Source organism: Aphanomyces invadans (genome assembly GCF_000520115.1).
Source record: "Aphanomyces invadans strain NJM9701 unplaced genomic scaffold supercont1.10, whole genome shotgun sequence".
NCBI classification, from domain to species: Eukaryota; Oomycota; class Saprolegniomycetes; order Saprolegniales; family Verrucalvaceae; genus Aphanomyces; species Aphanomyces invadans.
In genome coordinates this window covers 70,133-80,162 of record NW_008580155.1, presented here as the reverse complement: position 1 = coordinate 80,162, position 10,030 = coordinate 70,133, and the positions used below count along the sequence as shown (strand labels likewise).

Genomic DNA, 10,030 nt, shown 5'->3' with positions numbered 1-10,030 from the left:
TTGCGGCCTCTGCCGCCACCGCGACTGTTGCGGTCGGCTCGGCCGTCGCTGTTGGCGCCTTGGGCCATCAAGGCGAGTTCTTCGTTTGCGTTTCGCTTGGGGGATTTGATTGCGCCGCTCTTGATAGCGGCCTTCCACTCTGACTCCAGCTGGGTCTTGACTTCCATCATAGTAGATCACAGCCCTCCTTACTAGTCGTGCGGACGGTACGACACAAGTTGCATCATCCACTCGCTGTGATGTCTAGGTAGCAATCTTCAAATTCTGTTCGTGGTGCATCGAGTTCCTGGCGGGACAATCGAAACGAAGGACCTGTCAACTATCCAGATGGCCATTTTACGAGGTCCAAGAAAAGAGTTGGATGGATGGGCGTGTTTGGCGTACATACCTCGATATTCTCCCATCGCACATCGTGGGACAAAGAGTCCTATTGGTTACCCCTGAGTGAATCCAAGCTGTAGCAGAGGTGTTCAGCGTGTTGGAGCCACTGTCGCCCAACTGCACAAGCGTCTGCCAACCTCTCGTTGTCAGAGTTATTGGTGCGTTCAAACGCATAATGAGAATGTTATGGCTTGAAGAGGAGCCTGTTATTATAGCTGCTGAAAAGCGCCCGGCAATGATGAATCGCTCCATCAAGGCGTGGGACATATTACCTAAGACTGCATTATAAAAGCATTCGAGAAGACTCTTCCTCGCCCGGAAATTGTGGTAGTATAATTGGAATTATGCGTTGTAGTATGTCGCTAATTTTATTGTGCTCGGTGGGGGGTTCTCGGGGTAAACCCCTCTCCTGAATCCATTGCGCTTGTTTCCGGGGCGTTGCCAGCGACGATATGTACGCGTTGGGCGGCAGCCATGGACGGTTGTGTGCGTCATTGGCTTGGTCGAACAGATCTCGGTGACGGGACGCTCTGATGTCGTAGTTCGTGACTAGGAACGGATGGATCATCCGGTTCGGCACGGTCGGGTCATTGTCGTCGATGAAGCGACGGAGGCATACGATTTCCAAGTGAAAGGTCACCGTGAGGACCTCGCCATGGAGCGAGACTTGTCGGATCGGGCGAACATCCCAGTCCCAGGTTAAGTCGGCTTGCAGATAATCGTTGACTTCGTCGTCCACCATGATAGGTGCGACTTCGATTGCCGAGAACATGAAGACGGCGTTGGACGACGCTTGATCACCGTCGGTGCCGCGTGCGTTGCGCTGTCCGCTGTTGGTTCGTCTGCCAGCGGTTTCGGGTCTTCCTTCCTCGCGGGCCTTCTTGCGGCACTTGGACTGCCAGTGGCCTTCCTTGCCGCAGTAGTGGCAAGTCCCGGTGATTTTGTCGGGCTTGCCACCCGTGTTGTGACCGGGCACGCGCAGAGGAAGGAGTAGGTAAAATGAAGAATGAATTGGCAGGGTTATGCTATCTAGCTCTGCTACATGAATATGGAAAGTTAAGGCGACTCGTGGGGAGAGTCGCTAGCAACCCAGGCGACTTGTTGTGAGGTCGCCTGCAACCTTTGGATGGAGATCTTCAATGTCAATGAAGATCTTTGACATGTGTACGGATAACAGTACCGTAGAACTGTTACACCCTCCCCCACTCAAAACGAAACCAACGGGAGTCGTATCTTGGAGAGTTTGTGATGGACGCGCGTGACTTGATGGGTTCGACCATCAACATGTTTGGAGACGCAAACAAGCGCAAGGCGGACGAGATCGCCCCCGATGGTGAAGAAGGCGAAGTGCTTCTCGTCGACTTGACTGGCGAGGAAGAGGCGGAAACGCCTGAGCCGTTCGAGGCAGTGCAAGCGGTCTCGAGGTGGATGAAGCGACCCGAAGGTCAAGCAGAACTGTTACACCGTGTGTCCGCGGTCATTGCGGCCTCTGCCGCCACCGCGACTGTTGCGGTCGGCTCGGCCGTCGCTGTTGGCGCCTTGGGCCATCAAGGCGAGTTCTTCGTTTGCGTTTCGGTTGGGGGATTTGATTGCGCCGCTCTTGATAGCGGCCTTCCACTCTGACTCCAGCTGGGTCTTGACTTCCATCATAGTAGGTTGGGTCGCGCCGTTGAGGAGGCGGTCGACGATAGGACGAAATCCTCAGGGCATGAGTGTCAGGAGTTCGATGACGCGTTGTTCCTTCGACTCTGTGTTGCCGACTTCCGACATATGAGGGATCATCTCTTGGAAGCGTTGGATGAAGTCGGGTAACTTTTTCGCATGGGTTCCAGTTGAGTTTGGCCCAGTCGCGACTGACTTTGACACGGTCAATGTTGGTCGTAGGCTGGTGGTACTGCTTCAAGCGACCATACGCCGTCCGGGCCTCGTAGGTGTCTTGAACGTGACGGTATTGGTTTGGGTCTAACGTTTCGATTAGGATCCCGAGCGCCTTTTCAATTTCCGCTTGGTCCACGACTCCAGAGGCGAAGGCGTGGGGGAAGCCCTTGGCCATCAATCTCCCCTTGAAGTAAGTCTTCCAGCTTCGGTAGTTGTGCTCCGTGACCTTGATAGTAGTCGTTGCGGTTAGCCATCGTTGGGGGGATTCTTGTTGCTGTTGCGTGTTTGGGCTCAGAACCTCTTGAACAGACGTGTGTTTGTCTTAGGCAGCGAGGAGAACAGCGGCTAGCGTAAGCGAGCGACCAGAGTCCAAGAAGGCGAAAACAAAAGTGATTAGAGGAGTTGTGTCTGCTAATCGATATCCTTTCCTACAGTTCCTCGTCCTGTCGTCTCTTGGTTCAATATCGTCCAAATTGAACTCTTCGTCTCTTCGTCAGGCAGGGTTGATTCGATCTTGACCGTTGCGATGTTGACGTCGTCGAATCTCAACAATCAGACCCATTTTCCCAAAGGCTTCGAGTAGAAGTATGTATATGCTGCCATGAGCACCGTCACCTACGGCAGCAAGCTTCACGACAAGGCGGCCCAATCGCCACTAGGACTGCTGCTGGCCGACACTCGACATGGACACTCAGATTGTTTAATGTGCCGTGGGTGAGGAGCAGCGGAAGGAAGTGCAGCACGTGGATGGCTGGAAAGATAGCTGAATCAGCTATCCTTGCAACCATCTCAAACTTAAGCACCAACTGGCCATCTAGGGTGAATTTGACTTGGGTCACACACATCCCGCGAAGGCAATGGCATGCTCAGAGGCTCATGTACCTGGCAGGCGCCCCATCGGCGCCAAGAATTCGTTGGCCACGAGCCAGTCTGCACTTGTTATGCGCACTAATCGTACACGCGAGATGTGGTCGTATAGACAACGTGGCGGGTTTTGTCAACTCGACGACGAGAAAAAATAACACAACATGGGATTTCGACAGGACCTCCAATATTTTATCATTTTACAAAACCACAAAAAATGGCGAAGGCCAAATCGGCCAAGGCAGCGGCGGCCCCGTCACCAAGTCCAGACAAGTCGATCGTCGCGGAGCTATGGTCGCAATACAACAAGAACTCGACGCGCAAGATGAAGCTGATCGATGGCTTCCTTGCTTACGTTCTGGCTACAGGGGTGCTTCAGTTCGTGTATTGCGTGGTGTTCGGCACATATCCGTTCAACTCGTTCTTGTCGGGGTTCCTTGCTACCGTCGGGGTGTTTGTGTTTGCCGTGTCGCTGCGAATGCAAATCAACCCACTCAATGTTGACGCTTTTGCCGCAAACCCGCGAACCCCCGAGCGAGCGTTCGCCGACTTTCTCTTTTGCTCGCTTCTCTTGTTCCTTGTCGTCGTCAATTTTATGGGCTAACCACCGCTCCCTCCACGGCGTTGGCGCGTGAATCTTATTATAACTCAATCCCATGCAACGTGCATTGCCTGCACTCTACGTTTGCATTGTCTGTACACGTCTCTTCTAATTCTCTACGACGACCACAAATACATAATCTCCACCTCCTCCACCCCCGCGTCGAGGTCTACCGGTGCTTTGCTTACACCATCAACTCTCTGGAGCGTTGCAACAGGGCGTCCCTGTGGTGGCTGAGCTCCATCTCAATGGGACATGATCATGAGGATCTACTTACCACACGCATCAGGCGGTGGTTTGGGACCGTTTTAAGGACTTTCGATTTCGAGTGGAAAAATGGGGCGATAAAATATGTTCACAGAATAAAATGAGCCGAGTACATACAAACTCCAAAACATCTTGTTCGACGTCAAAGTACTACAATTTTCCTCCTATTTTTGCTTTTCCCATGTCGATAACTTAAAATAAAATTACATTTCGGCCGGTGAACCCGACGATGACGTCCACCATCGCATGCCAACGTCCCCTTTGTGATACCGCAGCACGGTGGCGCAATGCCGACTTGAGCTCGTGCTCTAAGTCCCGTGGAGCAATCGCCGTGTTGTACATAGAATTCTCGACGACAAGAACGCACCCCCTCGTGCCCTCGTATCTCCGAGGCTAGGTTGCCTGTTGAGATGCAGTACAAACTCAAATCGGCACCTGCGACAGCGGTGGCACATGGCTCAGTCAACGGCAAGATTGGAATTTCAATTGTGCGTTGTCCTGGCCTGTCATAAAAAGTGAGTCAACGGCCGAGTGACGCAGAGACCGGGTGGCCACTCGGCCCGGGAACGGGTCGTCACATCCCAACTGGTATGGCTTTGGAGCAGCCGACGTCGCCCCATCCTGTTGCCCCCACTGCAGATGCTGTCCCGAGCTTCGTGCAAAGCTTGCACACCATGCTTCAGGTGGAAGACGCATCCATCATTCGATGGACGCCGGACGGCCAAGCGTTTGAAATCCTGGACCAGCGCATGCTGGCGAACCGAATCCTCCACAGGTACTTTCGCCACACCAAGTACGCGTCGTTCCAGCGCCAACTCAATTACTTTGGCTTCCGCAAGTGGCCCAAGCAAAAGGCGGCCATTTGTACGTACAGCCAGCTCTACTTTTCCCGCGACAACCCGGCGGACCTGCACAGGATCAAGCGCAGAGTCAAGGCATCGCTACTGGACGCAGGCCAGGTCAACGCAACGCCGCTCGTCGACTGCAGCGTAGAAGTATCGGATGCATCCTTTCTTCCGGCCGCGTCCCATGGGTTCTTAACGTCGGCGGAAGATCTAGATAGCCTCGTGACGACGCTGAACACTGTCCGCGATGCAAGTTGTCCAGAATCCCAATTGCCGGCAAGTCCTCGCTCCCCTGCCATTCAAATCCATGCAGAATGCCATGTGAAGGAGGAAGCCGAGACGCCGCAAACCGTCGAGCCAAAGTGCGAGTCTCCAAGGTCAAGCGCTGAGCCAATGTCATGGCATCACGCGATGTGGGCCTCGGACTGGCTGTGCGACATCGATCCGCACGATGTGGAGCTCGTGCTGAGCGACCCATATCTTTGGTCGGGCAGTGTGTAAACAGCGATAAATCTTAAAGGTCAAATGAATATTTGTATTCGGTGGCAGCATTGTGTAAGGGCGGTGAACGAGGCGGTTCGTCGGCGTTGATCGCGGCCATCGATGCGAGGTCTTGTTCGGTTTCTGTCGTCGTTGCCCGGGCTTCCACGCCACCGCTTTCGGCCGTTTGAAGCAGCTGCACGGCTTGGTCCAAGAGCGCCACGTCCGAGTCCTCGTGGCAGTCGTCTTGCATCGCTTGTTCGGACGCAGACTTGGGCAGAAATGCAACGCTTTCATCGGGACACATGGCGCGGAAAACCGCGCGGGCAGCGTCCACGCATTCTGCCAACGTTGTGTCCAGCGTTGGAGGCGACGGGCAGACAAATACGTTGGCGACGTTGGCACCTTGGCCAGATGCAATCTTCGCCACGACCGGAATGGTAAAGATGGAGCTCCACACGGCCTTGATTTGTCCCAGGCACGCGGCGATCGATTCCATATACGACACCAAGTCTTGATTGGGTGTAGCAAGCGGCACCACTGTCGTTACGTGAATCTATCGCAAAGGGTGAGCCGCCATGGCGATTGCCCTCAGTTTAGGTTAGGCGTGACACGACGTACAAGGAAATAGCCCGAGGCGCACACGCCCATGGCCGAGTCCATTTGGAGGACATGCACCGCGGACGTCGACAGCGCCTCGTTTGGATGGGCGATTTCTCCTGGAGGAATCACCACCACCAACCGATCTACACCTGGCTGAATGGACGAGCCGACGATGAAGATGCCTCGAAGGACCGCAGATTGTGGCGTGTACCTGAGCACAGCAATCAAATGTGAAAACGACTTGGGCGACAACGGCTACCAATTCCACGACGTACCCCAAAGAATGACCGTGTGCTGACGCGTTGAGCACAACGTGTTTCGCTCGAAAGGATAGGCCTTCCGCCGTGGACAGTCCCACGCACTTGACGGCCCCACCGCATTCGTCTGTCGTGTCCTGGATGTTCAAGTGCGCCACTGGCGTCCTCAAAATATATGTGCCATTGTAGACGGCGCCAAGTCGACAGAAGCTCTGGGCGACTTCCGAGATGCCGTACATGGGAGTGAGATACGGCGACGGAGCGAACTTGCCGATCGACGTGACAAAGTTGTAGATAGCGTTGAGGCTGTTCGGCGTCGACAGCGGAACCACAGGGGAAGCCGATGTCTCGAGCAACACAGCGTACAGCACGACTTGTTGGAGCGCCGCGGACAGCTTGAAGTGCTTGGCTAACACATCCGTGAACGATTCGTACTGGTCAAAGGACGCAGTTGCGACGTCGTGCTGCTTGTTTTGTGGACGCTTTAGCGCTCGGCTAGACGTGAGGTCGCGTTCATTAAGGGTCGTCACGTCTACTTCCCCTAGATCAAAGCACGATCGATGTCACGGGATGACTCGAAGAAGAAGACATAGCGAACAGTCGGGTCATTTTACCGTAGTCAGCGACAAATTGAAGAAACTTCATCAGGTGCCGCTTCTCCAACACGTTGAGCTTGCTCTTGAACACTTCTGTCTTCGAGCAAGGCACTTCCCAAATCGGTGGGTTCTTGTCTGATGCGTGGAGATGATGAAAACCAAAATCGAGATGGAGGGCACGTACTTTGAGGCTGGGCAGAGTACATGAATGTGCCTTGCATCGCCATGAAGTCGAGGTACCGTCCAACACCAGAGTGAACGAGGACATCGACGAGGGGACTGTTCGACAGAAGCATCTTTGGCTGGATGTCCAAGTTGAACGACGACGATCGAGGGGTGAAAGATTCGTCTTTGGCATGATGCAGGAGGGTGCAGCGAAACGCGTTCGTCAACGAGAACGCATGAGGACGTTGCGCGACCTCTTGAACTGGCGCTGTCATCCACTCTTCAAACTGGTGCAATGGCAACGATGCAAAGTCGGATCCATAGTACTCGTTCTACACAAGGCGCATGAGGACGGGGCGTGACAGGACTTCGAACCCCGGCGGGCGTACCGTGTCAAGGTGCAAAATCTTTTGACCCGCGCGGGCAAGCGACCTACAGCCATACGATTTCACCGAGAAACCTCCATGAACATCAACACATACGCGGCCACAATGGACTCCACGATGCCAGTCCCCACGACCACTACGTCGTACTCCGTGGTGTACACCGCGTCGTCCACTTCCATCATGCAGGCTACCTCCGACGGACGGACAGACCCACAACGACGGATATGCGCATAATAATAAATTAACCGGAAAAAATGATGTTACTGTGCAATGCAATTGGCTAATAATTTACCAATTAATGTCTTTTTATTGGATGAAGTTTCGAAAAATAGGCCTTGAAACAGCACCATTGGTTATACGTAGAATATTTTATCCAATCATCTTCATGGCGATTATCTTGATATCCTCCAGTAACTCATCCTGCCTTCATATCACCACCATGAGCGGCATTCCTCAGGTCTCGCGGACGTCTCTGCAGGTATCATGCACCACCTGTGTTGTTCAAGGAGCATCAATCTTCCGCATGTAGCTCTACCGCGATTGCTTGCGCTTGGCCAACCACATCGGAGGCAAGGTACGTGCTGATTGCTTAAGTGGGCGTGCTTGAACGATTCCCCCAGACGAAGAAGGGTTATGCGATTCGAAGCATGCTTCGCGCGGAATTCCGAAAGTCAATGAACGAGACGGATGAGCTCAAGATTGAAAACCTCAAAGCGAACGCCGTGCGTGGGTTGAGTAACTACCTAGTTTTGGCCAATTCGAGGTGGGTGTGCACGACATTCAATTCGACTGTCCATCTCATCGCCGTGCTCTATCGTGCAGCAAAGATGGCAAACTCAAGCAAGCCATCCGCACGACGGACGAGTCGTCTGCCAAGGACTCTGCTGCAAATGCCGAGTGGAAAGAGCTGTAGAGTGTAATAGAACCAACGTTTCAAAGTCGTTTCGTCTTGCAGCATGGGAGCATGCACGTCCAAGTCTGGGCCTCGCCGCATGGACACATGGGCGGCAGGGGATCCTGACGCCGCGGCCACAGAGGGACGATCCACCGACGCCACATTGCCTGCAACAGAGCGTGACGGCAACATTTACCTGCATGACAGCAACACCCCAGTACATCATGACGTCTAGCCGATGTCGCTCATCTCACACAGGTTAGCTGTGTGGTGACCACAACTGGCAACGTCTGCGCATCCGGGTGGGACGACGGCACCATCAAGCTGATCGACTTCAACGCGAGATGTGTTGTGCGCAGCTGGAGTGCCCATTCCCGCAGCGTGAATCGGATGGTTGTCGGAGCTCGTTCGTCCAGGTGAGATAGCCAGCTACATGGCGCTGCCTAGAGCTCCACATCGTGATGAATCTTCTCGTTGTAGCTTGTACTCTTGCTCCCGGGATACCACGATAGTCCGTCACAGTCTCATCGACACCTTGAGCACAGCAGCGCCGACAACGTTTGCAGGCCACTCGCTCACTGTGTCTGCCTTGGCTCTTGACCGTACGTTTCTTTCGACGACTGCATTGGTGTCCTCTCATCGTCATTCCCAGCAACGGAAACCAGGCTCGCGTCTGGTAGTCGCGACACCAGCGTGATTTTATGGGACGCAGCGACCGCCACTCAGATGCAGCACACATCCACCTCTCAAAACATCGTGACGTGCATGGCGTGGGTGCCCACCGAAGCACAAGTTGTCGCTCAGGGCGGCGAAGACCTCCGACTACGCTTTTGGGACGCCCGGACGTGGAAAACGCCCGCTCAAACGATCGAAGGCTACGTGTATTTTCCTCTTGCAATGGCGTGCTCGCTGGATGGCCACTACGTCTTCACATCCAGCAAGGGATTCAACGCTGTGGGGTGCGAAGGCCGCGTGTGGGACCGACGGACCGGCAAGCAGGTGGTCGAAATGACCGGGCACTCGCAGGATGCCACCGCGTGCGCTTTTCTTCCGCATCAGTGCGTTCAATGGAAGCAAGGCGTGTCACTGCAGGCACGTCTCCTCATCCGACGCTTTGTAGCGCTGACGAAGGCATTACAGCGTCCAAGGACAGCTCCGTGCGAGTGTGGAACACAATGACGGGCGAGCTCTTGGCCTCTACTCAAGATGGCGGGGCTGGTACGAACAGTAGCTCCGATTCTCCACGTATTGTGGTTCGAACGTGAGCTGTGGATAGGAATGTTTACAAGTCTTGCGTGCGTCGAGCCAGCCTCAAAGGATGATCAAAGGACCCGCATTCTCGCCAGTTCCTTCTCGGGTCGCATCGACATGTATGAGTGGGATCGCACCAAGCGCAGCCTCGAGCTAGTGTAGAAACGCTGCGACAGTGGATCGCAAAGGGATAATGCCGATTGCAGAAGCCATCGTTAGGTGCAGCCACGATGGGCTGGACTCGACGACACAATGAATTTCCTGGCCGGTGCTATGACCATCGCTCGTTCGCCATCCTCAATCCAATCTTACTGATCGAGGTTTTCATCTCTCTCCTTTCGAACGCGAGGCATGCAGCCCCCATTCCGTACAGAGCGACTTCCAGGGGGTTCTGGTGTCGAAGCTCGCCCACACTCGTTGTAGCGGCCAACTCTATCGTCAAGATTTGCCCCAGTTGGCCTTGTATTCCGATGGCGTCGGCGCGTTTCGACAATCGAAATGACGCAGTCACAGCGGCAAGTGCATGCAAACGTCCGCATTCGACAGTCAACTCACCATTGC

General features: G+C 54.3%; 7 protein-coding genes across 9 annotated transcripts; 5 read left to right on the top strand and 2 right to left on the bottom strand.

Annotated features, from left to right (window-relative positions):
• Positions 1 to 872: 872 nt before the first annotated feature.
• On the bottom strand, positions 873 to 1,543 carry H310_05677 (hypothetical protein; the record flags this gene model as incomplete). The annotated part of the gene is made up of 3 exons (XM_008870448.1): positions 873 to 911; positions 962 to 1,419; positions 1,471 to 1,543. 3 exons carry the CDS (start codon positions 1,541 to 1,543, stop codon positions 873 to 875), a joined length of 570 nt encoding a protein of 189 aa, XP_008868670.1.
• Positions 1,544 to 1,629: 86 nt separating this feature from the next.
• Positions 1,630 to 2,608, top strand: H310_05676 (hypothetical protein; the record flags this gene model as incomplete). Its single annotated transcript, XM_008870447.1, has 5 exons — positions 1,630 to 1,944; positions 2,101 to 2,189; positions 2,266 to 2,308; positions 2,360 to 2,449; positions 2,510 to 2,608. 5 exons carry the CDS (start codon positions 1,630 to 1,632, stop codon positions 2,606 to 2,608), a joined length of 636 nt encoding a protein of 211 aa, XP_008868669.1.
• Positions 2,609 to 3,296: 688 nt separating this feature from the next.
• Positions 3,297 to 3,875, top strand: H310_05675 (hypothetical protein). The gene has a single exon (XM_008870446.1). It carries the CDS (start codon positions 3,341 to 3,343, stop codon positions 3,725 to 3,727), a length of 387 nt encoding a protein of 128 aa, XP_008868668.1. The 5' UTR covers positions 3,297 to 3,340; the 3' UTR covers positions 3,728 to 3,875.
• Positions 3,876 to 4,581: 706 nt separating this feature from the next.
• Positions 4,582 to 5,161, top strand: H310_05674 (hypothetical protein; the record flags this gene model as incomplete). Its single annotated transcript, XM_008870445.1, has 2 exons — positions 4,582 to 5,076; positions 5,150 to 5,161. The coding sequence occupies 2 exons, from the start codon at positions 4,582 to 4,584 to the stop codon at positions 5,159 to 5,161; spliced, it is 507 nt and encodes a 168-aa protein (XP_008868667.1).
• A 189-nt stretch (positions 5,162 to 5,350) lies between these two features.
• On the bottom strand, positions 5,351 to 7,544 carry H310_05673 (hypothetical protein; the record flags this gene model as incomplete). Its single annotated transcript, XM_008870444.1, has 7 exons — positions 7,420 to 7,544; positions 7,327 to 7,369; positions 6,957 to 7,269; positions 6,791 to 6,907; positions 6,195 to 6,717; positions 5,938 to 6,130; positions 5,351 to 5,872 (listed from the first exon to the last, which is right to left on the bottom strand). Exons 1-7 carry the CDS (start codon positions 7,503 to 7,505, stop codon positions 5,351 to 5,353), a joined length of 1,797 nt encoding a protein of 598 aa, XP_008868666.1. The 5' UTR covers positions 7,506 to 7,544.
• Positions 7,545 to 7,737: 193 nt separating this feature from the next.
• Positions 7,738 to 8,264, top strand: H310_05672 (hypothetical protein). Its single transcript, XM_008870443.1, has 4 exons — positions 7,738 to 7,801; positions 7,853 to 7,897; positions 7,944 to 8,086; positions 8,146 to 8,264. Exons 1-4 carry the CDS (start codon positions 7,763 to 7,765, stop codon positions 8,234 to 8,236), a joined length of 318 nt encoding a protein of 105 aa, XP_008868665.1. The 5' UTR covers positions 7,738 to 7,762; the 3' UTR covers positions 8,237 to 8,264.
• Positions 8,265 to 9,830, top strand: H310_05671 (hypothetical protein). Of its 3 annotated transcripts, XM_008870442.1 has the most exons (7): positions 8,265 to 8,435; positions 8,477 to 8,520; positions 8,578 to 8,634; positions 8,699 to 8,820; positions 8,871 to 9,276; positions 9,339 to 9,436; positions 9,495 to 9,830. In XM_008870442.1, exons 1-7 carry the CDS (start codon positions 8,280 to 8,282, stop codon positions 9,629 to 9,631), a joined length of 1,020 nt encoding a protein of 339 aa, XP_008868664.1. In that variant the 5' UTR covers positions 8,265 to 8,279; the 3' UTR covers positions 9,632 to 9,830. The 3 variants fall into 3 exon arrangements, with proteins under 3 accessions (XP_008868664.1, XP_008868663.1, XP_008868662.1); XM_008870441.1 differs by having other exon boundaries at positions 8,477 to 8,634; XM_008870440.1 differs by having other exon boundaries at positions 8,477 to 8,634; positions 8,871 to 9,291.
• Positions 9,831 to 10,030: the final 200 nt, after the last annotated feature.

Bases quoted from the DNA above. Each gene is read 5' to 3' on its own strand.
- H310_05671 (XM_008870440.1), top strand. From the start codon at position 8,280: ATGGGAGCATGCACGTCCAAGTCTGGGCCTCGCCGCATGGACACATGG. The intron at 8,635-8,698 runs GTGAGATAGCCA...TTCTCGTTGTAG, and splicing joins GTCGGAGCTCGTTCGTCCAG to CTTGTACTCTTGCTCCCGGG. The intron at 9,292-9,338 runs GCAAGGCGTGTC...GACGCTTTGTAG, and splicing joins CATCAGTGCGTTCAATGGAA to CGCTGACGAAGGCATTACAG.
- H310_05675 (XM_008870446.1), top strand. From the start codon at position 3,341: ATGGCGAAGGCCAAATCGGCCAAGGCAGCGGCGGCCCCGTCACCAAGT.
- H310_05672 (XM_008870443.1), top strand. From the start codon at position 7,763: ATGAGCGGCATTCCTCAGGTCTCGCGGACGTCTCTGCAG. The intron at 7,898-7,943 runs GTACGTGCTGAT...CGATTCCCCCAG, and splicing joins CCAACCACATCGGAGGCAAG to ACGAAGAAGGGTTATGCGAT. The intron at 8,087-8,145 runs GTGGGTGTGCAC...TCTATCGTGCAG, and splicing joins CTAGTTTTGGCCAATTCGAG to CAAAGATGGCAAACTCAAGC.